Source organism: Symphalangus syndactylus, chromosome 12, assembly GCF_028878055.3.
Source record: "Symphalangus syndactylus isolate Jambi chromosome 12, NHGRI_mSymSyn1-v2.1_pri, whole genome shotgun sequence".
NCBI classification, from domain to species: Eukaryota; Metazoa; Chordata; class Mammalia; order Primates; family Hylobatidae; genus Symphalangus; species Symphalangus syndactylus.
The window spans coordinates 102,308,273-102,333,885 of NC_072441.2; the positions used below are offsets into that span (position 1 = coordinate 102,308,273).

Here is a 25,613-nt window from a genome sequence, read left to right on the forward strand (position 1 = left end):
TTTGACCACCACTTAATTAACCATTTCTTTTTTTTGTATATTTAGAATGTTTTCCTCCAGTTCAGATATAGACAGATAATAGGAAACAGTTATATTATTTAATGCTCAACTTTGTTCCTTAGCTGTGCCTTTAATTCTAAGAGTAGTTGCTAGCTAGGTATTTTATCTGTAGTTTTACAGACATAGAAATTGAGGTCATGTCAAAGCTGCTCAAGATATTTTTTCTTCTTAGATAAGACAAGCCATATTTTATACATTGATTGTTTTAATGAATTAATTTGTAAGAATAGTCTAGCCTAGGCTAGAATTTGATTAACTTGTCCCTGTTATGTATCTCTTTTTCCATCTTTTATTTATATATTCATGGATACATTACAGTCATCTCAAATTCTATGTGACTAAAAGTATGCTCTTCTCACTTCCTTTGCTTTGGATTTCACTGTTTTACAGGCACTTATGACCACCCAACCAGCTAAACCAGGCATGTGACAGTCTTAACAACTTTAAGTAAACATTATTCCTAAATTTGTTTTAAAACTGAAATGTATCATGTTGTCATTTTTTTTTTTTTTTTTGGAGATAGAGTCTTGCTCTGTCGCCCAGGCAAGAGTGCAGTGGTGCAATCTTGACTCACTGCAACCTCTGCCTCCTGGGTTCAACCAATTCTCCTGCCTCAGCCTCCCAAGTAGCTGGGACTACGAGCATGCACCACCACTCAGCTAATTTTTGTATTTTTATTAGAGATGGGGTTTCACCATGTTGGCCAGGCTGGCCTCAAACTCTTGATCTCAAGTGATCAGCCTGCCTTGGCCTCCCAAAGTGCTAGGATTACAGGCGTAAGCCACCGCGCTTGGCCATGTTGTCTTTCTTAAGATCTTGCTTTTAACTTTGGTTAGCAGACAAAATATAAGGCTCTTGTAACCTCAATTTAAAAACTAATAATGACTGTGTTGTTGACTATAAAATTTACAGTCAAATAAAATTTATAGTTTGCTGCCTGTGGCAAGGTGAGAGTTTAGTATATCTTAAGAATAAGGGTGTTGTTGCTTAAATACTTTGTTGTTTTGTTCTAACCTTGGAATAGGTTATCATTTTATTAGATTATTGGTAATTCCCACTCCTTTTGAATATTTCAGCCCTGTGCCTAAGGATAGAGATAAATTTTACTTCAAATTAAAGCAAGGAATAGAGAAGAAGGTTGTGATTACAGTGCAGCAACTTTCTAACAAAGAATTAGCTATTGAAAGGTAAGCAGCTTGCTCCTAAATGCTACCAATAACTTGTATTGACATTGTTACTCTCTCAGATGCATTGCTCAGTGTGGCTTTTCACTATACTTCATTTTCTCCAATTAAAAATGAGGATAATTAATAATACTTTCTCTACTTTAAGTTAGATGTAACTGGTTCATTGAAAATCTCAATTGCTGGGGTAAGTAAACATGAAATGGCTTTAGTTTTTCAGTCATAACTGCTACAACTGGGTTTGTTCACATCCTTTTTTCTTGTTCCTTATTTACATATGGCATAAATACTTTTAACTTTTCAGTCACTTTTGATTACTCTTCCACTTAGCTGCTGGAATTTCAGAAACTTTAAAAGATAGATACACATTTTTAAAATATATAAATACATACACATATACTTGTGTGTCAATTCACAGGAAAACTATTCATAAAACAAAGGAATGGTAGGACAAAAGATATAGATAAAGTCAATAAGAAATGATAGTTCTGGAAAAAATATTCGTTATGTAGATGACAGGAAAAGGTAATGTCTACAATATACATAAATTTCTTAACAATTGGCAGAAAGCAGAGGAGAAAAACAGGTCAGAGTATAAATAAATCAGAAGAAAGCTATTGGATGGCTAAGAAACACATGTAAAGAGGTCCTGATTCACACAAAGATAGGGAAATGCGAATTATAGTAACCTTAAGATAACAGATTGCAAAAATATGTAGTGATGGTGGGGGTATGGGGAAAAGGGAATTCTCGTACTGTTAATGGAAATGTAAAATGTATGTCTATCCTTTTTGAAAACCAATTAGGCAACATATATAAAGATTTTAAAAATACCTATAATTGGACACAGAAGTCTTATTCTAGGGCATCTGTGCTATTGGAAATAAAAGTATCACTATTTAAGGACATTTGTAACGATGTTTATTAATAAACTTAATTCAAAGTTAATTCAATACCTAGTACTTCTTTGTCTTTGTTGCTAGATATTTATTAAATTGAAAGTTGCTTTGTTATGCCAAAAAGGAAGTGCTCAAAAAAATGATGCGGGCATATCATAAAGATAGGGTTTGAAGGGGCTTCAACTGGTTACTTCTTGGGCAATCTGAACAACAAAATAATTAGGTACTTCAGTCAATTATCAGTCAGTACTGAAGTCAATCAGTACTTCAGTCAAACAACAAAGGATGTTTATTAATTTAACTTTGAAGTATTATTTTTAGTGGCAAAAACTGGAAATACAGATGCCTATTTGGCTTCAAGGAGCAAGGGAAGTTGGTGATGCTCAAGAGAAATAAAAGCCTCTTCATCAAGACTGCTATATAGTATGTCTTATTCTAGGGAATCTGTGCTACTGGAAATAAAATTCCAATAATAAATAGATTCCCTCTGTCTTCCCTCTAGTCTCTAGACTGGGATGAGGGTGGGAGGCAATTGAGGCGCTGGCTGATGGCATCATGGCCACTTCTGTTCCTCTTAAATCTAGGAGAAGGTATCTGGCCCCCAATTATCTGCAGTTTTTTTTTTTAGAAGGTAGGCTATCTAGCTCCACTTTGTTCCCATCTTTGAATCCTGCCAGGCAACAGGAAAAGTTTTATTCAGCATCTTGGTACAGTGATGCATGCATGTGTTTTTAATTGCTTGCAAAGTTTGGCCATATGTAAAAACCATCTTTTATAAATTTTAAGATGCATGTGTTTTCATATTGAACATCTCTGAAATTGTAGTTTGTCTTATAATTGATGGCATTTTTAAAATACTTTAAGTTCTGGGATACATGTGCAGAACATGCAGGTTTGTTACATAGGTATACCTGTGCCATGGTGGTTTACTGTACCCATCAGCCCGTCATCTAGGTTTTAAGCCCCACATGCATTACCTATTTGTCCTAATGCTCTCCCTTCCCTTGTCCCCGAACCCTGACAGGCCCCAGTGTGTGATGTTACCCTCCCTGTGTCCATGTGTTCTCGTCGTTCAACTCCCACTTATGAGTGAGAACATGTGGTGTTTGGTTTTCTGTTCCTGTGTTAGTTTGCTGAGAATGATCATTTCCAGCTTCATCTATGTCCCTGCAAAGGACATGAACTCATTCTTTTTTATGGCTGCATAGTATTCCGTGGTGTATATGTGCCACATTTTCTTTATCCAGTCTGTCATTGATGGACATTTGGGTTGGTTCCAAGTCTTTGCTATTGTGAATAGTGCTGCAGTAAACATACTTGTACATGTGTCTTTATAGTAGAATGATTTATAATCCTTCAGGTATATACGCAATAATGGGATTGCTGGGTCAAATGGTATTTCTGGTTCCCGATCTTTGAGGAATCACCATACTGTCTTCCACAATGGTTGAACTAATTTACACTCCTGCCAGCAGTGTAGAAGTGTTCCTGTTTCTCTACATTCTCTCCAGCATCTGTTGTTTCTTGACTTTTTAATGATTGCCATTCTAACTGGCGTGAGATGGTATCTCATTGTGGTTTTGATTTGCATTTCTCTGATGACCAGTGATGATGAGCTTTTTTTCATGTTTGTTGGCCGCATAAATGTCTTCTTTGGAGAGGCATCTTATAATTATAGTTGTCACCTTTTTTTCATGAGATACAAAAAATAATGGTGAGCCTTAAAATTGATGACTTTCTTAAAATTGATGAAAAAGAGCTGAAGATACAGTATTTTTGATGTTGAATATTACAATTCCAAAAGAATATGATTAGATTTTACATACAGGAACCTTTTAGTTTTTAGGGGTAAGCATTATATATAGCAATGTTTTAAACTTTTTCTTTGGAAGTAATTTCAAACTTACAGAAGAGTTAAAAACAATAACACTAGTAGAGAGAAGACCTGTATACTCTTTACCAAGATTGTTACCAATATCTCAGTGTTACCAGTGTTACCAAAATCTCAGATATTGGTGACATTTTACCTAATTTGCTTTGCATTGTCTTTCTTTTTTTGAGACCAAGTCTTGCTCTGTCAGCTAGGCTGGAGTGCCATGGCCTGATCTTGGCTCACTGCAACCTCTACCTCCCGGGTTCCAGCTATTCTCCTGCCTCAGCCTTCTGTGTAGCTGAGATTACAGGTGTGCCCTACAACGCCTGGCTAATTTTGTATATTTTTAGTAGTGATGGGGTTTCACCATGTTGGTCAGGCTGGTCTCAAACTCCTGACCTCAAATGATCTGCCTGCCTCAGCCTCCCAAAGTGCTGGGATTACAGGCATAAGCCACTGCGCCCAGCTTGCATTCTCTTTTTCTTCTCCCTGCTACTCCCTATACACACACAGTTGTTTTCCTGAACACTTTTAAGAGTGAGTTAAATACATCGTGGCCCTTTCCCTTAAGTGCTTTAGTGTATATTTTCCAAGAATAGGGATATCGCTTACATCACCACAATATACTTATCAACATATGTGAATTTAGCATTCATACACTACTTTTAATCTAACCTGCCATTTGCCGTCCTGTTTTGCCAGTTAACCTAATAATATCCTCCTCCCCCCGCCCCGTTCAGGATTCATTCTAGGATTAGATATTGCATTTAGTTGCCATATGTCTTTAGCTTTCTTTAACCTGGAACATTTCCACAGCCTTACTGTGTCTCTTAAGACTTGGACGTTTTTGGAGAATACATCCATTTTTCCTCTTTTTAATATAACATTGCCCATTTTTGGCTTTGTTTAATATTTGTGACTAAATTCAGATTATATATTGCTGCATAGGTTATGTGTCCTTCACAGAGTATCACATCTGGAGGCGCTTGATAGCCATCTGTCCCTTGATGATGATGTTAATTTTGATTACATAGTTAAGATGTCTGATTTCTTCCCTCTGTGATTACTTTTTTTCTTCCTTGCAACCAGTAAGCAGTCTGTGAGGAAACACATTAAGACCATGAAAATATGCTGAGCACGGTGGCTCATGCCTGTAATCCCAGCAGTTTGGGAGGCCGAGGCAGGCAGATCATGAGTTCAAGAGATCGAGACCATCCTGACCAACATGGTGAAACCCCGTCTCTACTAAAAATACAAAAATTAGCTGGGCGTGATGGTGGGTGCCAGTAGTCCCAGCTACTTGGGAGGCTGAGGCAGGAGAATCACTTGAACCCGGGAAGTGGTGGTCGCAGTGAGCCAAGATCACGCCATTGCACTCCAGCCTTGTGACAGAGGGAGATCCCGTCTTAACAAAACAAAACAAAAAAACCAACCACGAAAATATATCCTGCTCCTCATCAAAATTTCCTCCTTAATTTAACATTCTTTTATGATTCTTATTGGATCTAGTCTGTACTATGATGATTGCAAAATGAATAATTTCTCAACTCTTGCCTTCTCTCTACATTTTGTATTCAGTTCTTGGCATTCTGATGTAAACCAGAGCTTTCCCTTTTCTTCCATTTAACTACTTGTTATTGATAGATTCCTAAATTTAACCCCACCTCCTCCCCCCAGTACTACATAATTGACTGAAGTACCTGATTATTTTGGTGTTCAAATTGCCCTAGAATCAACCAGTTGGAGCCCCTTCAAACCCTGTCTTTATGACGTGCCTGCATCATTTTTTTGAGCACTTCCTTTTTAGCATAACAAAGCATCTTTCAATTTAACAAGTCTGTAGCAACACAGACAAAGAAGTACTAGGTATTGAGTTAATTTAACTTTGAATAAGCGTTATTTTAAAATCTTGGACTTTTATGATTAAGTGGTATATTATGCCTGAACTGTGCCTAAATGCAAAGGAATGCAATCCTTCCTTTTCTCAGTAAGTTCCAAGTTTGATCAACTTGAATATAGAAACCTAGATAAATATAGGTGAAATAGTTGAATGCCTAATTATATATATGTTCTTTGCTAACTGGGTAGAACATTTGCACACACATTTAAATATATTACACAAAACAATAACTTAGAAATGTTACTTTTTGCCCACCCTTATATTCATAAAACAATTTTATCAGACTCTCATAATCTTTTTTTTTTTTTTTTTTATTATACTTTAGGGTTTTAGGGTACATGTGCACAATGTGCAGTTTTGTTACATATGTATCCATGTGCCATGTTGATTTCCTACACCCATTAACTCGTCATTTAGCATTAGGTGTATCTCCTAATGCTGTCCCTCCCCACTCCCCCCACCCCACAACAGTCCCCGGAGTGTGATGTTCCCCTTCCTGTGTCCATGAGTTCTCATTGTTCAATTCCCACCTATGAGTGAGAATATGCGGTGTTTGGTTTTTTGTCCTTGCGATAGTTTACTGAGAATGATGTTTTCCAGTTTCATCCATGTCCCTACAAAGGACACGAACTCATCATTTTTTATGGCTGCATAGTATTCCATCATGTATATGTGCCACAATTTCTTAATCCAGTCTATCGTTGTTGGACATTTGGGTTGGTTCCAACTCTTTGCTATTGTGAATAGTGCCGCAATAAACATACGTGTGCATGTGTCTTTATAGCAGCATGATTTATAGTCCTTTGGGTATATACCCAGTAATGGGATGGCTGGGTCAAATGGTATTTCTAGTTCGAGATCCCTGAGGAATCGCCACACTGACTTCCACAATGGTTGAACTAGTTTACAGTCCCACCAACAGTGTAAAAGTGTTCCTATTTCTCCACATCCTCTCCAGCACCTGTTGTTTCCTGATTTTTTAATGATGGCCATTCTAACTGGTGTGAGATGGTATCTCACTGTGGTTTTGATTTGCATTTCTCTGATGGCCAGTGATGATGAGCATTTTTTCATGTGTTTTTTGGCTGCATAAATGTCTTCTTTTGAGAAGTGTCTGTTCATGTCCTCTGCCCACTTTTTGATGGGGTTGTTTGTTTTGTTCTTGTAAATTTGTTTGAGTTCATTGTAGATTCTGGATATTAGCCCTTTGTCAGATGAGTAGGTTGCAAAAATTTTCTCCCATTGTGTAGGTTGCCTGTTCACTCTGATGATAGTTTCTTTTGCTGTGCAGAAGCTCTTTAGTTTAGTGAGATCCCATTTGTCGATTTTGGCTTTTGTTGCCATTGCTTTTGGTGTTTTAGACATGAAGTCCTTGCCCACGCCTATGACCTGAATGGTATTGCCTAGGTTTTCTTGTAGGATTTTAATGGTTTTAGGTCTAACATATAAGTCTTTAATCCATCTTGAATTAATTTTTGTATAAGGTGTAAGGAAGGGATCCAGTTGCAGCTTTCTACATATGGCTAGCCAGTTTTCCCAGCACCATTTATTAAATAGGGAATCCTTTCCCCATTTCTTGTTTTTGTCAGGTTTGTCAAAGATCAGATAGTTGTAGCTATGCGGCATCATTTCTGAGGGCTCTGTTCTGTTCCATTGATCTATGTCTCTGTTGTGGTACCAGTACCATGCTGTTTTGGTTACTGTAGCCTTGTAGTATAGTTTAAAGTCAGGTAGCGTGATGCCTCCAGCTTTGTTCTTTTGGCTTAGGATTGACTTGGCGATGCGGGCTCTTTTTTGGTTCCATATGAACTTTAAAGTAGTTTTTTCCAATTCTGTGAAGAAAGTCATTGGTAGCTTGATGGGGATGGCATTGAATCTATAAATTACCTTGGACAGTATGGCCATTTTCACGATATTGATTCTTCCAACCCATGAGCATGGAATGTTCTTCCATTTGTTTGTATCCTCTTTTATTTCATTGAGCAGTGGTTTGTAGTTCTCCTTGAAGAGGTCCTTCACATCCCTTGTAAGTTGGATTCCTAGGTATTTTATTCTCTTTGAAGCAATTGTGAATGGGAGTTCACTCATGATTTGGCTCTCTGTTTGTCTGTTATTGGTGTACAAGAATGCTTGTGATTTTTGTACATTAATTTTGTATCCTGAGACTTTGCTGAAGTTGCTAATCAGCTTAAGGAGATTTTGGGCTGAGACAATGGGGTTTTCTGGATATACAATCATGTCATCTGCAAACAGGGACAATTTGACTTCCTCTTTTCCTAATTGAATACCCTTTATTTCCTTCTCCTGCCTGATTGCTCTGGCCAGAACTTCCAGCACTATGTTGAATAGGAGCGGTGAGAGAGGGCATCCCTGTCTTGTGCCAGTTTTCAGAGGGAATGCTTCCAGTTTTTGCCCATTCGGTATGATATTGGCTGTGGGTTTGTCGTAGATAGCTTTTATTATTTTGAGATACGTCCCATCAATACCTAATTTATTGCAGACTCTCATAATCTTTAATATCAATGTCTTCATCATCGGTAAAGCTACTTTTTGAATAATTTTAAGGCATTTTTTCCAGAGCACATTATGTCAACTTCTGCCTGAGTTGAGAGAAAATGCCTTATGAATCAGTATATGCTACTAACATTGGATATTTTACCAAAAACACAAGTACACATTTGTACACATTAGGACAATTGTTTTTAAAGTTACTTTGAATACATAAATACTATATTGGTTTTATTTCTTTTTTAATTGACACAGAAGAGTTGTATTATTGTGTACATGTTTTGAGATATGTATACTTGTGGAATGGCTAAATTACATTGCTTTTATTTTAACATAACTATTTTGCTGATGCTAGTATCTAACACTTGCAACCATGGACTCATATAGCCAACAGTAATTACTGAATCCATGTTAAATTTCATTGCTTCCTTTTCCACTGATTCTGTCAGATAATCTCTGTAAACATCCAAATGTTAATTGACTAAGATTTCTTCAGGTGAATGACTCTTCCCTAAACAATACTTTGTTCAGCATAACAAACCAAATTACCTGTGATACAGAAGATTTAGTAAATTATTGGATTTGTCTATATTGGTAAAAGAAACGTTTGCATTTCATTGGGTTAAATGTGGTATTTAATATGTTTAAATCAGACTGTAAACAGTGGAATTTAAGGTAGTCCAGCAGGTGGCAGCCTTACCAAGAAAATTCTTAACACTTCTGAATCTTTTTTTGTTAGACAGGGTCTCACTCTGTCACCCAGACTGGAGTGCAGTGGTGTGATCATGGCTCGCTACATCTTTCATTGCCTAGACTCAAGTGATCCTCCCATCTCAGCCTCCTGAGGAGCTGAGACTACAGGCATGTGCCATCATTCATAGCTAATTAAACTTTTTTTTTGGAGAGATGAGGGTCTCCCTATGCTGCCCAGGCTGGTCTTGAACTCCTGAGTTCAAGTGATCTTGGCTCCTAAAGTGCTTGGATTCCCAAAGGGATTATAGGCGTGAGCCACTGTGCCTGACCCAAATCTTTAATAACTGCTGCTAAGTTAATTTGTAATATAAAAACATTGGTGTGAAAGAAAATCCTTCAAATTACATAATTTTTGCTTATCTTCTGAACGAGAAAATAAAATTTATCATTAAAAATTTTTTTAAATCATTTTTTAAATTATGTAAAATTATCAACATTCTGGGTTTTTTTTTTGTTTGTTTTTGGTGACAGGACCTTGCTGTGTTGCCCAGACTGGAGTGCAGTGATGTGATCATAGCTCACTGCAGCCTTGAACTCCTGGGGTCAGGCTATCCTCCTGCCTCAGCCTCCCAAGTAGCTGGGACTACAGGTGCCCACCACTACTCTGGGCTAATTTTATCTTGTCTTATTTATTTTTCATAGAGATGGGGTCTCGCTTAGTTGTCTGGGCTGGTCCCAAACTCCTGGCTTTAAGTGATCCTCTTGCCTCAGCCTCCCAAAGTGCTGGCATTACAAGTGTGAGCCACCATGCCTGGCCAATATTCTGCTTTTTTTTTTTTTTTTGAAAAATATATTATGAAAGAAGCCATTTCTATGTGCATCCAAGGGTTTAAGGGTTGTTTATATCTAGATATTTTGCAAATTATACTGCAGTTGTCTGTCTTGACCTGTTTGATAACAAGCACTATGTTGTTTATCCCAGAATCCCCAGCATCTACTATAGTGCTTGGAATACGGAGCTTTATACTTAGCTACTTACTCCTTACTTAGTACTTTCTCAGTGCCAGGCACTGTTCTAAGTGGTATTTATGAGGTATAGGTACTATTATCTTCATTTTTCAGTTGAGGAAACTGAGCTACAAAAGTTACATAACTTGACCAAGGCTATAAAATTAATTTTTAACCAAGTACATCTAGTACTAGAACACATATTCTTACTCTCTACAGCTTCTTTTTAAATACTTGACTAAATCAATAAAAAGTATATAAAATTTTATAAAGTTACAGCATTGGCTAAATTTGTGTAATATGGAATTAATAACTGCATATTGCACCAATAAAATCCTATATTTTTTAAAGAATGTATGAAAACTGTTCTCAAGTCATGAAAACTTTTAATATTCTTTTCCTTTTCTTGATTACCCATGTTGGATATCACATATTAAGCTTTATTTAATAACTGGATATAAAAGAGCAATAATAATGGCCAACGTTTAATGAACACTTAACTATTTGATGGCCATTGAACAACTTGTCTTAACATGTGAGGAAGGTACTGTTATTATTACTGCATTTTTTTTTTTTTTTTTTGAGACAGAGTCTCACTCTGTCGCCCAGGCTGGAGTGCAGTGGTGTGATCTTGGCTCACTGCAACCTCTGCCTCCTGGGTTCAAGCAATTCTTCTGCCTCAGCCTCCCGAGTAGATGGGACTACAGGCATGCGCCACCACACCTGGCTAATTTTTGTATGTTTAGTAAAGATGGGGTTTCACCATATTGGTCAGGCTAGTCTCGAACTCCTGACCTTGTAATCTGCCCGCCTTAGCCTCCCAAAGTGCTGGGATTACAGGCATAAGCCACCGCGCCTGGCCTATTACTCCATTTTATAGATGATGAAACAGAGGTTTAATCAGGTTAAGTAACTTTGGTTACTTGGCCAGAAACTGGTAGAGCCAGGATTTAAACCAGGGTCATCTGATTTCTGAGTGTGTACTCTTAAAGGCTAAACCCAATTAAATCTTGATTATATACTATGTTTAAAATTAAGCCAGTTTGAAGATAAATGAATTGGTATTCTTTGGTATCTTTTCAGCAGAATTTAAAAGTGAGAACTTAGGTGTTAGGGCAGTCAAGTGATTGCTCAGGAATTTCAAACCCTCAGTGCCTTGGGAGAAAAGCCGATTTGTGGAAGAGAAAGCCGACATTAACAACTAAGAGGAGAAAGCAAGATCATTGTATATGAAATGTGTGAGGAGTGGTAGGGCGAAGCTTGCTTATTGAGGGCCTCCAGCTGAGATGTTAAAGTGTGTGTACATGAGATCAGGCTCTTCTGGTGTTCCCAAAACAGAAATGGTGATCATTTCTCTCCCTGACTAGCTGCCATTATTATGGGTTTTGGTATCACCACATACAGAAATATTGCAAAAGATTTCTTGCATACTAACACATTGATATGTATTTTTAAAGCCTTGATAGTGTTTAAAATACATTATTACTGGCACTGTTACCTAAATGCACTATTACTAGCACTATTACTTAGCACCCACTTGGATGCTTTGAATAGTTTGCTATGCTCAATATTCCAAAGGTGAGAAAAGAGAAGGGAAAATTTTTTCAGTCTTTGCCATATTAATGCTCTGTCTAGTTGATTTTTTTTGCCAAGTATTACTTCTTATTTCAGGATAAAATGATTCAAGACAAATAATACCATATACATTTAGAAAATGGGCCTCTTTATTATTCCTTAACATGAAGAGGTTCCAATAATGGTAATTTCAGGCCTTGGGGAAGGGTAATCGGGAAGCGATTTTTGGCACCAGGTTTTATGTCTGTCTATCACTCTGTTCTCAGGGGTCTGCCCTCATATTAATACTTGTGCTAACCAGAATGAAGTAGTGATACAGCAAGCAGAATATAATGATTAGAGTTGTTATAAGCACACAACTCAATTTGCAGGGAGTAACATGGGCCAACACTGTTGGAAAAGAAGGATTTCCATGAGCCACTTCTATCTCACATTGATTTGGGGGGATACAATCATTATACATACATTAGAAAAACATCATTTCTAAAAGGCAGTGATCATATCAGATCATGTAGTTTGATCATTTGGAGGGTTCAGTGATATGCCTCTTTCGGTAGCAATTTTGCTTCAGTTTTCAATTTGTGCTTGCTGGCTTGCAGCACAATCTATATAATGAGAAACTGAAGTGATAAGAACCATACCGTGTAGCATAGGTGGTTGATAGTACCTTTCCTTGTGTTATTTTCTTGAGGAAAAGACATCCTAGACAAGGAGTACTGAAAAAATCACCCAGGGACTCTCTTCTTCTCACGAAACAGTTTTTTAGTGTGATTTGACATCACTAAATTTGATGGACAGTAGAATTTGAATTATTATTTTTTGACTGCTCTAACTTGATGTTAGACCATTCTGAGGGTCTTTTGCTGAATTTACTTAGTACTTATTTTTACTTTTGCCTTAGCAAGTTGTTACAGTTTTATTTAGGTAAAAAATCAAGTTACTGTCTTGAAGTTGCCTAGATGTTAGTCTTATTTGGATGTTTTATTCTCTTATGTGAGTTAGTACATTTATGAACTTTTACAGCAAAATAAAGAATTTTAGATGTTATAATAATTTCTCTTAGAGGATATCATTCCTCCCCTTCCTGAAAATGGGAATAGATTAGTGGGATGATCCATATTCTGCATAATATTTTAAAAGCTACCCTGTGAGCTTACTCACTTGTCCTTTTTGTGTTTTCTTTTAAGGCAGTAGAAGGATAACTCTCTTTTTCCATAGGAAAACAGGTATTACTTACTTATACGAAAGTACTTTCATTGTTCTCTGTTAATGATTTCATGTGACAATTGATAGAAAGCTGTTGGCATTTTCAGGTGAATAATTTGGGGAGTGGATAATTGGAAGCTTCTATCTGACTCTCAGCCTTTGAACTGAAACTTATAATCAGGACAGAATTTTCAGCATCTTTTCATTGCTGGCTTCTGTTGGCGCCCAGTGGGGAGAGGCGGCATCATGGTTTAAGTATTAAATATGGATGTAGTACTATTACCTTTTTAGCATCGTATTTTAAGAAATACTTTTAAAATATGAGCAATGAAAACATATATTGTTGTCTGTAATGTGTTCTCATGAGTTGATTGATTCTAGATGTTTTGGAGCTCATTAAAAAAAATTCCAGTTTGAAGTAATTGTAGATGCACAAGAAATTGCAATAATAGTGTAGAGATGCTCCATGTATGCTTCCCCATTTCCCCCTATGGTAACATCTTACATAACCATAGTACAGTATCACAGCTAGGAAATTGGCATTGGTACAATTTGCAGAGCTGTATTGCAGCTCTTTTTGAATCCTTTTATAAATCACAGTATACTTCTATAATATAAACATTTAATTTATTGGTTTAAGAAATTTGGATATGTAGCCTGGCTGCTAATTAGAAGAGATTGGATATTTTAACCATATCCTACCCAGTTACCAGGTTATTGCCTCTTGGCTCCAAATCTGTCCTCTTACCTGATCTGCATTAATGGAGCTTTAAACATTTCTTCTTTGCAGCAAGCACAATATTAAATTATGCCAGTAGAGGGTGTTGCAGGGACACTGCAGAAAGATGGGGTTTCTTTTGTTTCTGATGTGTTACATTTATTGTTTTCTTTCTCTTGCTTATTATAAGATCCAGGGACATCCAGTGATGCTGTGCTTTTGCTGATGTTCGGTTCAACCCAGCTGTGCACCCAGTGCATGCAGTCCCTCCGTGAGCTCATAGCTTTGGTTCTGTCTCAGTGAGGCCCTCCTACAGCCCTCCTGACACAGACACTGCGTGCCCCAGGCCTCGTACCACCCTGCCAGTGAGCTGACTCTGGAAGCCCTGATTTCCTTTGCCCACCTGCCTGCCAGCCTTTGCTGGCTGCAGCCCAGAGGGTTGTTTCCTGCTTGCCTTTGGTCTAGCTTTGCCTGGGCAGTCCAGCAAACTTCTTTGCTATTCATTGGGCTGTAATCCTGCCTTCTCCAGTGAGGTCTGAATACCAGCTTTGGTGAAAGGACGCAACTTCCAAGTTAGTTCTTCTTGTGGTACTCTCCCTTAGCTCTAGGGTTAGAATTGTCTTTATAGTTACTCTACTGTGACAGTTAATAATTCTTTATAGTAAATTTTCCCTGTTTACTGTGTTTTCTGTCCTAATCAAATCCTGACTTACAATATCTAATTGAATTAATATATAATGATATTAAGCAGTCCATGAAGTTTCTGATATTTTTCCAGGAAAAACAAAAAAGTGGTTATTTTAGATAATCTTTTTACTGTCACAATAATGGCAAGGAAAAAACAACTATTATTTCTACCATATGTTTATTTCCATTCCACGCACAGCCTTATTCATACTAAAGCAAGAAACCCTGCAAAGCAGATTATCTTTTATTATTTTTTTTAATGAAGAGTAGGGAGCTAAAGCATTTTATTTTGCCTCGCTATGAAATCTAGCTTATAATTGGCAACACAAGTATTTGAATCAAGACCATCTTGCTATTCTTCCTAAAGCCTTTTCATTTGATTCTTCTGTATGACTTTCGTTCTTTTTTTGGGGCTGGGGGATGTTTGCAGGGGTCAGTATTAAGTACCTATAAATAGGATATGATTATTTTATTTCTTTAGTAAATATTGTTTAGTTACTAATATTTTATCTGTATTTGTAATAGTAGCATAGTTGTTTTATTCCCTTTTCAAGATCTTTGGATCATTTGAAGGGAAGAGGGAGGAAGACTTAAAAATGTTATTATTTTTTAGTAGGACTTTAAGCAATTAATTAAAAGTTAAATATGTCTTATAGGTGAAATTTTGTATTTGTGCTTTAAATATTTGATTTTTAAAATTTTCAGTATATTTTAATAAATTTACTCATTCTTTTTATTTCCTTGTTATTTTAAAAATTTTAAAGTTGTATATATTTAGGTGAATTATTTCATTATTCTACTGTACTACAAGAAACTTAATTCTTTTATAATATGAAATGTCCATGCTTTTAAGGCTAATTTCCTACTTGTATACTATATTTTATTCCATTTTGCCGTCTCAAAGACATTGTTTAAGCAGTCTTTCTTCTACCACACTTGCTTGTTAGATTAGCCCATCCAGTCTCATGACTTTAAATATATCTATAACTGGATGATTCCAAATGTTTATCTCTGACCTGAAGTCTCCAGACTTATATATTCAACAACTTCAGATCTTCATCTGGCATCTCAAAGTTAATATGTTCAAAAATCAAACTAAAAAATCAAGTTTGACACTGTCCCAAACTTGTTCCTCCTGTAATTTCTCACAGTCTTTTTAATTTGTAGCTTGATCTTTCCAATTATTGTAGATGAAAAACTTGGCATTTTCAACTCCTTTTTCTCTCACTCTACCTCTAATTCTTCATTAAGTCATATTAGTTCTACTTCCAACTATGTAAAGAAAGATAAAACCCTAGAGGAAAGGGATTAAAGAAAAAATACGAATAGAAATGGGAAAAAATGTAGACTGTAGATAAAAGAAAAAAATTAGAAAAAAAATGACAATCAAGAGAAAAAGAAATGGGAACTCCAAGTCTAATCACTAGTATTCTTATTTCATCAAAAGTTAATGTAGGTACTTTTGCTGTAAATTTTCTCATAAAATTGAATTCATCATTTTTTGCCCATGTTTGGTTCAGCCATATTTACATGTGTTTTATGAGTGATAATCAGGAATCAGTAGCCTGCAAAATCAGCCTTTATGAAGGAGAAAAATGGACTTTTGTTAATTAGCTGTAGCTATACAGGGGAAGATAATCCTTTTCTTTATGCTTTTAGATGTTTTTGAATAGTGTTTACAAATATATTCAATTGTAAAAATACTTGTAAATTAGCACCTGTTTATTTTGATGCATATACCTAGTATCTGCAAAAGCCCAAATAACGTATCACTATCTGAATGTCCTGTATTAGTCTTACTGAATGGAAAAGCAAAATTATTGATTTTAAATGTTTTAAGCAGGGATTAAACCATGTCAGACTTTGAAATTTATTGGTTTTCTTGTTATAATCATTTTTAATACATTTTAAAATCTGACTGTAGCTAAGTTCTCATTTTGTGTTTGAAGGGAGTTAGTAAAAGTACTCATATTTGGTGGCAGGATGGCTTGAACCAGGAGGTGTAGGTTGCAGAGCTGAGATTGTGCCACTGCACTCCAGCCTGGGTGACAGAGCTGGAGCCTGTCTCAAAAAAAAAAAAAAAAAAAAGAAGAAGGAAAGCACTCATATTTGAGTTATTCTGCATTTTAAATTTTGACCCTTTATTAATGTGAGAATTAATGGGAATATTATTGCTAAGGATGGCATGGAGGGTTTTTTGTTTTTATTTTTCAAATTTATTCAGTGAAAAATTTTAAAAACATTGACCCAAAATATTCTTCTTTCTGTATGTTATTTTCTCTGTACTGGCATTTTTTTTTTGTTTTTGAAATTTATTGGTTGAAAATTAAAAAAAAATGGACCTAAGATATTCTTCTTTTATAGCCTATCTGCATCTTAAATTCTCTGTACTGGTAGCAGCTCTATGGCAGTCCTAAGATATTTTAGGTTATTTTTTTCTTGGTGATTTTTCCTAGTGTTCTAGGAAATCTAAGATAGTTAGTTAGTTACATAGATAGATAGATAGATAAAACGATTTCCTACCTGACGAATGAAAAGAGTAACCGATTTTTAAATCTGGAGAGACTCCTCCTTCCTATTACTAATATCACTGAAGCTACTAGAGTGAAATTTTTAGGATAAATAGCTACGGAGTACCCTCATCTGGGTTTGAATCTTGGCTTTACAGTGATCTTGGTCAAGTTATTTAACTTCTCTGTGCTTCAGTTTGCAATTTGTAAATTGTGAATAAAACTTACCTTTGAAGATTGTGGGGAGAAGATTAGCAAGTAACTGTAAAGTGTTCACAATAATGCTTAATAAATGCATGCTATTATTACTATTAGGGATACTCTTACAACAACCACAGTTAAGATTTTAAGACTATTGGTCTTTTTTTTTTTGAGTGATAATCAGAAGTAAGTAACCTGCAAAATCAGAGTAGACTGCTACCGTCGGAAGGCAAAATCTTGGCTAGAGTTCTTTAGAACCTATGTGTATATACAGGCAGTCCTTGCTTTGTAGTTATGGTATACATTATTTTCTCTTACCATGGTTCAGTTATAACACTAGTCTCCCAAACACATGGTTCAAATTTCTGTTACCATAGTATATTAACAGAGTAATTGCATAACAAACTCTGCTGTTCAGTCCACAAGTCACTATGTACATACATGATTAGTGACCAATCATGTCACTTCTTCCAAAGTCTGTTGGTGATTGGTCACTGTGTATCTGTTATTCACTTTATTTACAGATAGCAAAGTATGTGGTTGTGTTGCCTCTTTGTCCCCGGTAATAAATCCATTTGACATTTTACAAAAATGGATAATCCAAAGAGGAAATTGGCCAACAAAGCTAACAGTGCTACAAAGAAATGAAAAGTCATAATGCTGAAAGTGAAATTGCATGTAGTTGTAGAAGATGCACAGTCTTAGCAGATTTGAAAATGGCAACAGCAAAATGAAGACAGGATGAGACCTAGGCCTGTATAAAGTTGTGATATGAACCATATTGAAAAAGTATGATAAATTTAAAAAAATGATAAAATCACTCCAACATCCTTTAGTTTAAGTTTCACTAGGAACAGAAAGCTGCTTATGGTTTAACTGAAGCATGTACTTCTGCTTTGGATTGAAGACTGTAATAAACAAAAATTCCAGTTTTGCTAGCATGTCAGCCAAAATATTGAAGTTACTTGCCACATCAAAGGGAAATAGTAATTATAAGGAGACTGGAGATTATGCAATTTCTTCATCTCAATTTTGGGAGAAATATGCATAAAGCATCCAGTTGAAGGCATCATTTCAGGGAACAACAATGAATATTATGTCTGTAGTATAGCAAACTTTTACTTTGCTATAGAAGTAACTTTGAAGGATCTGAATAGGACACTTAACGGAGATGTAGAAGAAATAGCTGTCTGTGGGAGTGTTGACCCTGTTGCTATTCAGTGGACTCTAGATATGCAGCCAGATGAACTTTGTGAAGATGAACTTATCAACGTAAATAAGGAAAGTGGTTGTGATGAAAAGGATGAATGTTCCAGGGGAAATGACTCTGGCAAATTTTTCACATTAAAGGAACTCTTGGAGTTATTTCACAACATTGAACATGCAAAGGATAAAGTTTGGAAGCTAATCCAAACTTAGAAAGGAATATGACAGTCTGCCAAGATAGAAAAGAAACTTCGTATTGTAAATTATATGAGAAGGCAGCAAGCACTGTTCAATATATTCTTGATAAGTTTTTTTTCAAATAATTAAAATACTTTAATTTTTGTGCTTCAAACAACGAAGTGCTAAATAAACAATAGTTTAACTTTTTAACAATTGTCCTATACATTTATAACTGAAAGTAAGAGAGTTTTTGAAGTTTGGACAAAAATTTTTAAAGGTTACTGAAGAATAATTTTTCCCCTTGAAAATATGATCATTTTATATACAGTTTTGCTTCTATGGTTGTTTTTGTGGTTCCACACCACTGTACATAGTGACAAATGCCTGCGTATCTTTCTCTACTTCAGTCTTTTTAGTAAGGGAAATAACAGTCTCATTGACACAATAGAAGATTTGCCCAATTATCTTTTTGCTTTAGCCCCTTTGGGGAGACTGACTGAGATTCCAACTTTTATGAAATTATTTAGTTTTAGTGTTTTGCATAAAGTTTTGAAAAACTATGATTGTATTATAGATTTTCTTATTTGCAGTTCTGTTTTTCCCCTTCTATTATGCTGTCACTTTTTCATTTTTTTTTTTTTTTGAGACGGAGTCTTGCTCTGTCACCTAGGCTGGAGTGCAGTGGCGCAATCTTGGCTCACTGCAAGCTCTGCCTCCTGGGTTCACGCCATTCTCCTGCCTCAGCCTTCTCGGTAGCTGAGATTACAGGTGCCCGCCACCACGCCCGGCTAATTTTTTTTGTATTAAAAAATGCTAAAAAGTAGAGATGGAGGTTTCACCGTATTAGCCAGGATGGTCTCGATCTCCTGACCTCGTGATCTGCCCGCCTCGGCCTCCCAAAGTGCTGGGATTACAGGCGTGAGTCACTGCACCCGGCCACTTTTTCATTTTTAATAATAAAAGTTTAGTACAGCAAGAGACCGTGTTCTTTTCCTCTCTCTCTCCTTCCCTACCTTCCATTTTTATCTTCATGGAGATATATGTAATTCCTAATGATTTGATAGACTAAAGGTAAAAGTTTTTAAAAAATTAGTTTCATATTGCAAGACATTAATACAACATCTGTTTTTCTCACTTTTTCCTGCAATTAAGTCTAAAGCCATATTAGTGATACAGAGTTTTTGGTATTTGTTCTAGAGGTTAACTTGGTGTTAAAAGCTGCTTAAAGTTCTATTTTGAGTAAACACTCACTAAGTACTACTATGAAAGGCAGAGCTTTCTCTTCTTAATGATAATGGTAATTATAATAATGATTTATAATTATCAACTGTTTTATAGTTTACAGTGCCCTTTCACCATGAGTTTTTTCTTTTTTTTTTTTTTTTTTTTGAGATGGAGTCTTGCTCTGTTGCCCAGGCTGGAGTGCAGTGGCGTGATCTCGGCTCACACAAGCTCCGCCTCCCTGGTTCATGCCATTCTCTCGCCTCAGCCTCCCGAGTAGCTGGGACTACAGGCGCCCGCCACCACGCCCCGCTAATTTTTTTGTATTTTTAGTAGAGACGGGGTTTCATCTTGTTAGCCAGGATGGTCTCGATCTCCTGACTTCGTGATCCGCCCGCCTCGGCCTCCCAAAGTGCTGGGATTACAGGCGTGAGCCACCACGCCCGGCCAGGAGTTTTTTCATGTTGAGTTGACGTTGACGTAATGAGCATGAAAGCAAGTATTTGTACTTCAGAAATGTGGAAAGTGAGACTTTGAGGTTTGCGATTTGCCCAGGGTCTCTCAGGGAGTTTATAGTCTTTTACTGATAGCCCTTGGCAGGCTGTAATGTAAAAGACGATATAGTTTTGTAGTGATAGACATGGGCATGAATCCCAGTCCTGTAACTTAGTAGCTATGTGGCTTTGGGCAAAGCCATTGTTTTTGAAAATCAGTTTTATCATTTGTTGTATGAGGGTTGCCTTGAAATTTAAATGTAACAGTATAGTAGAGCCTGGCTTAAAGTTAAGACATTCAGTAAACAATATCTGTTATTATGATAATAATTGATATAATAGCATCATCAGCTCATTCTCAGGAGGTTGATTTCAATTTTTCAGTGAAATCAGCTATTCACTATATTATAAATTATGTTGGATGTCTCTTCTATACTGTGTTAATATTATGTACTTACAGGTATTTTAGAACTAATGATATCAGATTCTAATTGCCTGTTTACTTATTTTCCCCCCCACTATACTGTAAACTCCTTGAGAAAATAGGTGGGATAGCAATTTGCTTTTTACCTTATCTACAGAGTTAATAAGAGACTGTTGAATGCTTTGAACTCCCCAGTGAAACACTTAATACTCCTATTAGGTGTTAATGTTACTAATAATATCTATCTAATTTCTGACACATTATTCCTAACAGATCTTGCTGGCCTCCATAGGAATCCTGATGTGCTTTAATGAAGTGTAATTTTGAAAATGACTAATACAGCTTGACAGAAAATAATTATGTAATTTAAGTGCTTAAAGTTCACGTATTATACCTTTCCTGTTTGCTAGAAGAGGGAGCAGAGTCCCAGGGGGTTAGGTGCTTTCTCTAAGGTCATGCTGGTTGGTGGCAGGCCTTTTTTTTTTTTTCAAGCCAAGGAAAGATTAGTGCATTAAAGATTATCAAAATAAGGTGATGAGTATTGCTCCTTAAGAAAAATCCAAACCTCTAAGGCTACTTTTGCAGTACAATGTAATATAGAAATATTATGCTAAGAAAATGTGAAATTTTATCATTCACCTGGAAGTGCTTGATTAACATAAACTTTAACTTTTATTATAGCCATTAGACATTACAAAAGGTAGGAGGGTGGGAGAGTGGGGTGAAGGTTGAAAGATTACCTATTGGTTACAATGTTCAGTCTTTGGTTGATGGGTACTCTAAAAGCCCAGACAGACTTTATCTCTACATAATGTATACATGTAAGAAATCTGCACTTGTAATCCATATGCCTATAAAAATAAAAATTAAAAAAATAAATCTTTTTCTGCCTTAAAAAATAAAAAAATCCTTTAAATTTTCCAAAAGAACAAAAAGAAAGAGAGTATACTTTCCAGACTGTTAGCATTATTTCCTAAGGAGGCTGAGAGAAGGGAGAAATTATTTTTTCTTTACATACTTTGGTATTTGTTAACTTATTATGGTGACTATATAATGGGTTTGTAATTTAAACCCTATAATATAGAACATTGTTCTTAAAACAAAAAACCATTAGAGATGCAAGCTGAAGCAAAGTATGTAGGGATGTGTGAGATAAATCTGTTCTCATTGACCTAACTTTTTAGAGAGTCCAAATTTTATTTCTAAAAAAGAATTAAATCTTTTATTCTTCTTTAGCAAGAATTTAGGGCAATAGTATAAGAAATAGTACAGTGAATTGCATGATTAATTATTATTTAATTGAAGTAGACAGTGTTTATTACAAGAACTCATAGGAGAGAGATCATAGCAGTATATAGTTGAAACTATGAATACTAGAGTATAATTATTTCTCTTGTAGATTATATTTTGTTCTCTGTATTTGAAAAGTTATCCTCAGAGCTTACCAACTTTAGCTTTGCTATGTACCTGATCATTTTTGGGTACCAGAAGGAAGTCTTGAGCAAGTGATCCTCAAGCACTTACAGGAAGTATATATTTACTCCTTACTAAGCTTACATTTGGACAGGACCAATTATCTTGCTCATGTAAGCATTAGCCATGATACTAGGAGAGTAAACCTTTGAAAAACAACAAGGATCAGAATAATGGTTGAGTGGTTAGCTGCCACTATTTTGAAATTGAAAAAGTCTTATGTTTAATGTAGTTATATTCTTCATCCTTTCTATAAATTGTTACATAGCATATCTTGAAGTTTTGGGAAACTACAATAAAAACATTCTTGTGTGTGTGTATGCATTGTTGGCAAAGGGACCCTGTGGACAGATTACATTGCTTCTCAAGTTACGAGACCTATAATATGGCAATATGAATTTGGGTAAATTGCTTAACTTCTCTGGACTTTACTTTGCTTACATGTAAAGTGGAATTAATAATAGCTTAACAAACATAAAAATCTTAGAGTTAGCTGAATTTTAGAGCTTATGCAAATCCTTTACAAATAAAGTAGCAGTGTTGATGGGATTCCTAAAGCTTCTCTGGCATCAGGAAGCACAGAACAATATTAAATAGTTAACAGTATATTAAAAATATGTTGGATATATCTTCACTAATAGCACATTTAGTAATAAAGTTTGTATAACTTTTTTTTTTTAAACTGAGGATATAGTATTAACATGCTACTTAGTGAACATGACTGTGGAGGGCCAGGGTAATAGTTTGCTTTCTTTTTAATCTGGTTTGATGCAAAGAGAGCATAGTGTCATCTTCTTATTTTTAAAAACCTCTTTTTTGGTTTAACTGGGTTAATCAATTTCGACCTATATGTTTGGAATAAGTCTAAGGCAAATAAAATCTCTTATCTCCGTAGAAACTAATTTGTATCTCAGTACCATATTTTCTTTCAATTAACAACTTATGGCCACTTTTATGGCAGTTTCTTATCATTGGTAATATTTTACATGCAAATACAGATCTGGAAATTTAGATGACTTATTTCTGTGTGATTTTATTATCTATCTTCATAAATACTTATTTCTGGTGTTCTTAGAAAAAAAAACCAAAGCTTATAAATACAGAGCTCAGATTATATGGTTATTGTAAAAAGGCTTTTTGCTCACTGGGCTTCTATATATTCTTGATACCTTATTTCTCCTTTTTTTCCCCCAATATTTTCAGATGTTTTGGAATGTTATTAAGCCCAGGTCGAAACGTGAAGAACAGTGACATGCATTTACTGGATATGGTAATGATAATCTTAAGCACCTTAACCAAGTATAGATGATAGTTATTTTATATTTGACAAGTATTTTCTATTTACAAATTTTGTCATATTGTCAAAATCATTTTTTGCAGCTGTGTGATAGTAATAATTAAATTTGGAAACGCAAACTTAAAATTACTTGTGAAAGAGGAATTCAGGACAATTTCCACCAAAACAGTCATATGCAACAAATAAAAGGATTGTATTATGACAATGTCCATTTATTTTTTTGGCTTCTTAGAAAGATGTCTTTTCTTTGAACCTGTAGTAACAAGTACATGATTATAACAAGCATCTCCAGAGTGAATATGGTGCCTTTCATTTATTTTAATGCACTGTTATTAATTTGAGTTTGTGATGAGTACTTTTGTTTTCTTTAAAGCATTTCCCTGTCTGAATTTCTTCTTGATTACCTGTCCTTAGCAAAGTACACTTATTCTAGGAGTAATATTTATTTAAGGAATGGCCTTCAAGGTTAATATATATTTAACAGTTGATATTTAGTGTAAAAGTAGCAAGCTGTTTTAACTTTCAAATAGAAATACCTTCTAATATTGCAGTTAGTGAAAACATTTAATTTGTGATTTGGAGATGTTATAGGAAAATAATCATCTTAGAGTAAGTATAAAGTTTCTTACTGAACTGAGATTCTTATATTTAGTGATAATAAGCACTATATGCTTTCTTCTTTTCAGCTGTGTTTTGCAAATATCAGTTAAACATTACTAATTAGGTCAACTTTTTTTTGAGTAATTTCATGGTAATATCAATACTGATTTTATAGCAGTACAGGAATGGTTTATTCAGGCTTTTGGGTACTTGTTTGTCTGCTAAGTGTTGTGTGAAGTGATGAGGTTTTGCATATAAGCAAAATATAGCTCTTGCCATCTGTGGGTTCATGGTCTTGTGGGAAACAAACTTTTTAGTATCTGGTGGTACTACAAGCCACAGAAATATAGAGGAAGCACTGCCTGAATGGGTCAGGTAAGGACAACCAGTTAAATTGACTATTAAAACATAAATTAGCTATTGATCTATGTCTCTTACATCTTTTTTTTTTTTTTTTAACACATATCAGTAATGAAAGTGGTTTTACCTAAGGCAAGCCATTAGCATTTTGGAGCCCTGAAAATTCCATGAGGAAGTAGATTAGGAGGATTGAAGTATTAAAAACTTTTAAGATCCTAGGTCCAAATTAATCATGGTCTTTCAGAGTTTAAAAGACTAAGATGAATTACTGCAGAGATTTGTCCATAAAACCTAAATTCAGATTACAGAATTATAGAACTGGTATAAACTTCTGAGGCCCTTTCACTATGTCTCTCTAACTTTCAGAACAGTCCTCCCCACCTTTGAGTCAATATCTAAATCAAAAGAGTTGTGAGCATTCATGCTCTCAGACAGAGAAGGGGCTTACTTGCAACAAATAGTTGGGCAAATGAGAGGCTTGTATTTGCAATGATTAGCAGTTGTGATTTGTTATTACCCAGTGTTGTTAATCTTCATAGTGGACATTGAACCTCAGCTAGACTACTTCTAATGAAAAGAAACTCATTACCTTATGTTAAAGTCTAAGGGACAGTTCTGGTTGTTACAAACTTATTTTTTTATAATCACCTGAAATCATAGTTCTTGTAACTTGGCCTAATTAGTCTTAATTCTGCCCTCTAGAACAAGATATTAATACTTTTACTCCTATGGCACTCCCAAATATCATGTGATCCTCATGACAGGAAAGTCCTATTTATAAATGAAGATCTATTTTTCAGTGAAATGGCCAGATTACTTATATATAACAGTCACGTGCTGAGTGAGAAAATTTCCGTGAATGATGGACCCATACTTTAAGGTCGTCCTGCAAGATTTTTTTTTTTTTAAATTTTGTTTTATTTTATTTTGCACACAAAACAATAAACATTTTCTAAAAGTACATACGAACAAAAAGATGCATATCAAACATATTAGGAAGGCTGCACATGGGAAGATGGGGAATAGAAATGGGGGGTGGGAATTAAAGAAAATAAATGAGAGAGGGACTTTGTATGGATCAATGATAATAACTCAATCCTCTATTTGACAAAGAAGAAGGATAAGGAAGAGGAAGAAAAAGAAAGTGGGATAAAGGATCAGAAAGGGAGGAAAATAGAAAAAATTAGAGTATGACTCCAGGGTAGACCTGTTTTGTTGTCGCTTGGTTCGTTGGTTTGACAGTTGTATTTTTCTTTCTTTTTTTTTTTTTTTTTTTTTTTTTGAGACGGAGTCTCGCTCTGTCACCCAGGCTGGAGTACAGTGGTGCAATCTCGGA

At 35.5% G+C, this 25,613-nt stretch overlaps 1 protein-coding gene across 11 annotated transcripts in view; it reads left to right on the top strand.

The window, feature by feature from the left end:
• The window catches only part of RABGAP1L (RAB GTPase activating protein 1 like), an 865,831-nt gene that overhangs the window by 83,252 nt on the left and 756,966 nt on the right, over positions 1-25,613 (top strand). For 10 of the 11 annotated variants that reach the window (XM_063627303.1, XM_063627307.1, XM_063627305.1 and 7 more), the window contains exons 7-8: positions 1,137-1,247; positions 23,224-23,290. In XM_063627303.1, the coding sequence (XP_063483373.1) occupies positions 1,137-1,247; positions 23,224-23,290 (178 nt within the window). Of the gene's footprint in view, positions 1-1,136; positions 1,248-23,223; positions 23,291-25,613 lie in introns of those variants that run through there. The other variant, XM_063627309.1, reaches the window with a different exon arrangement.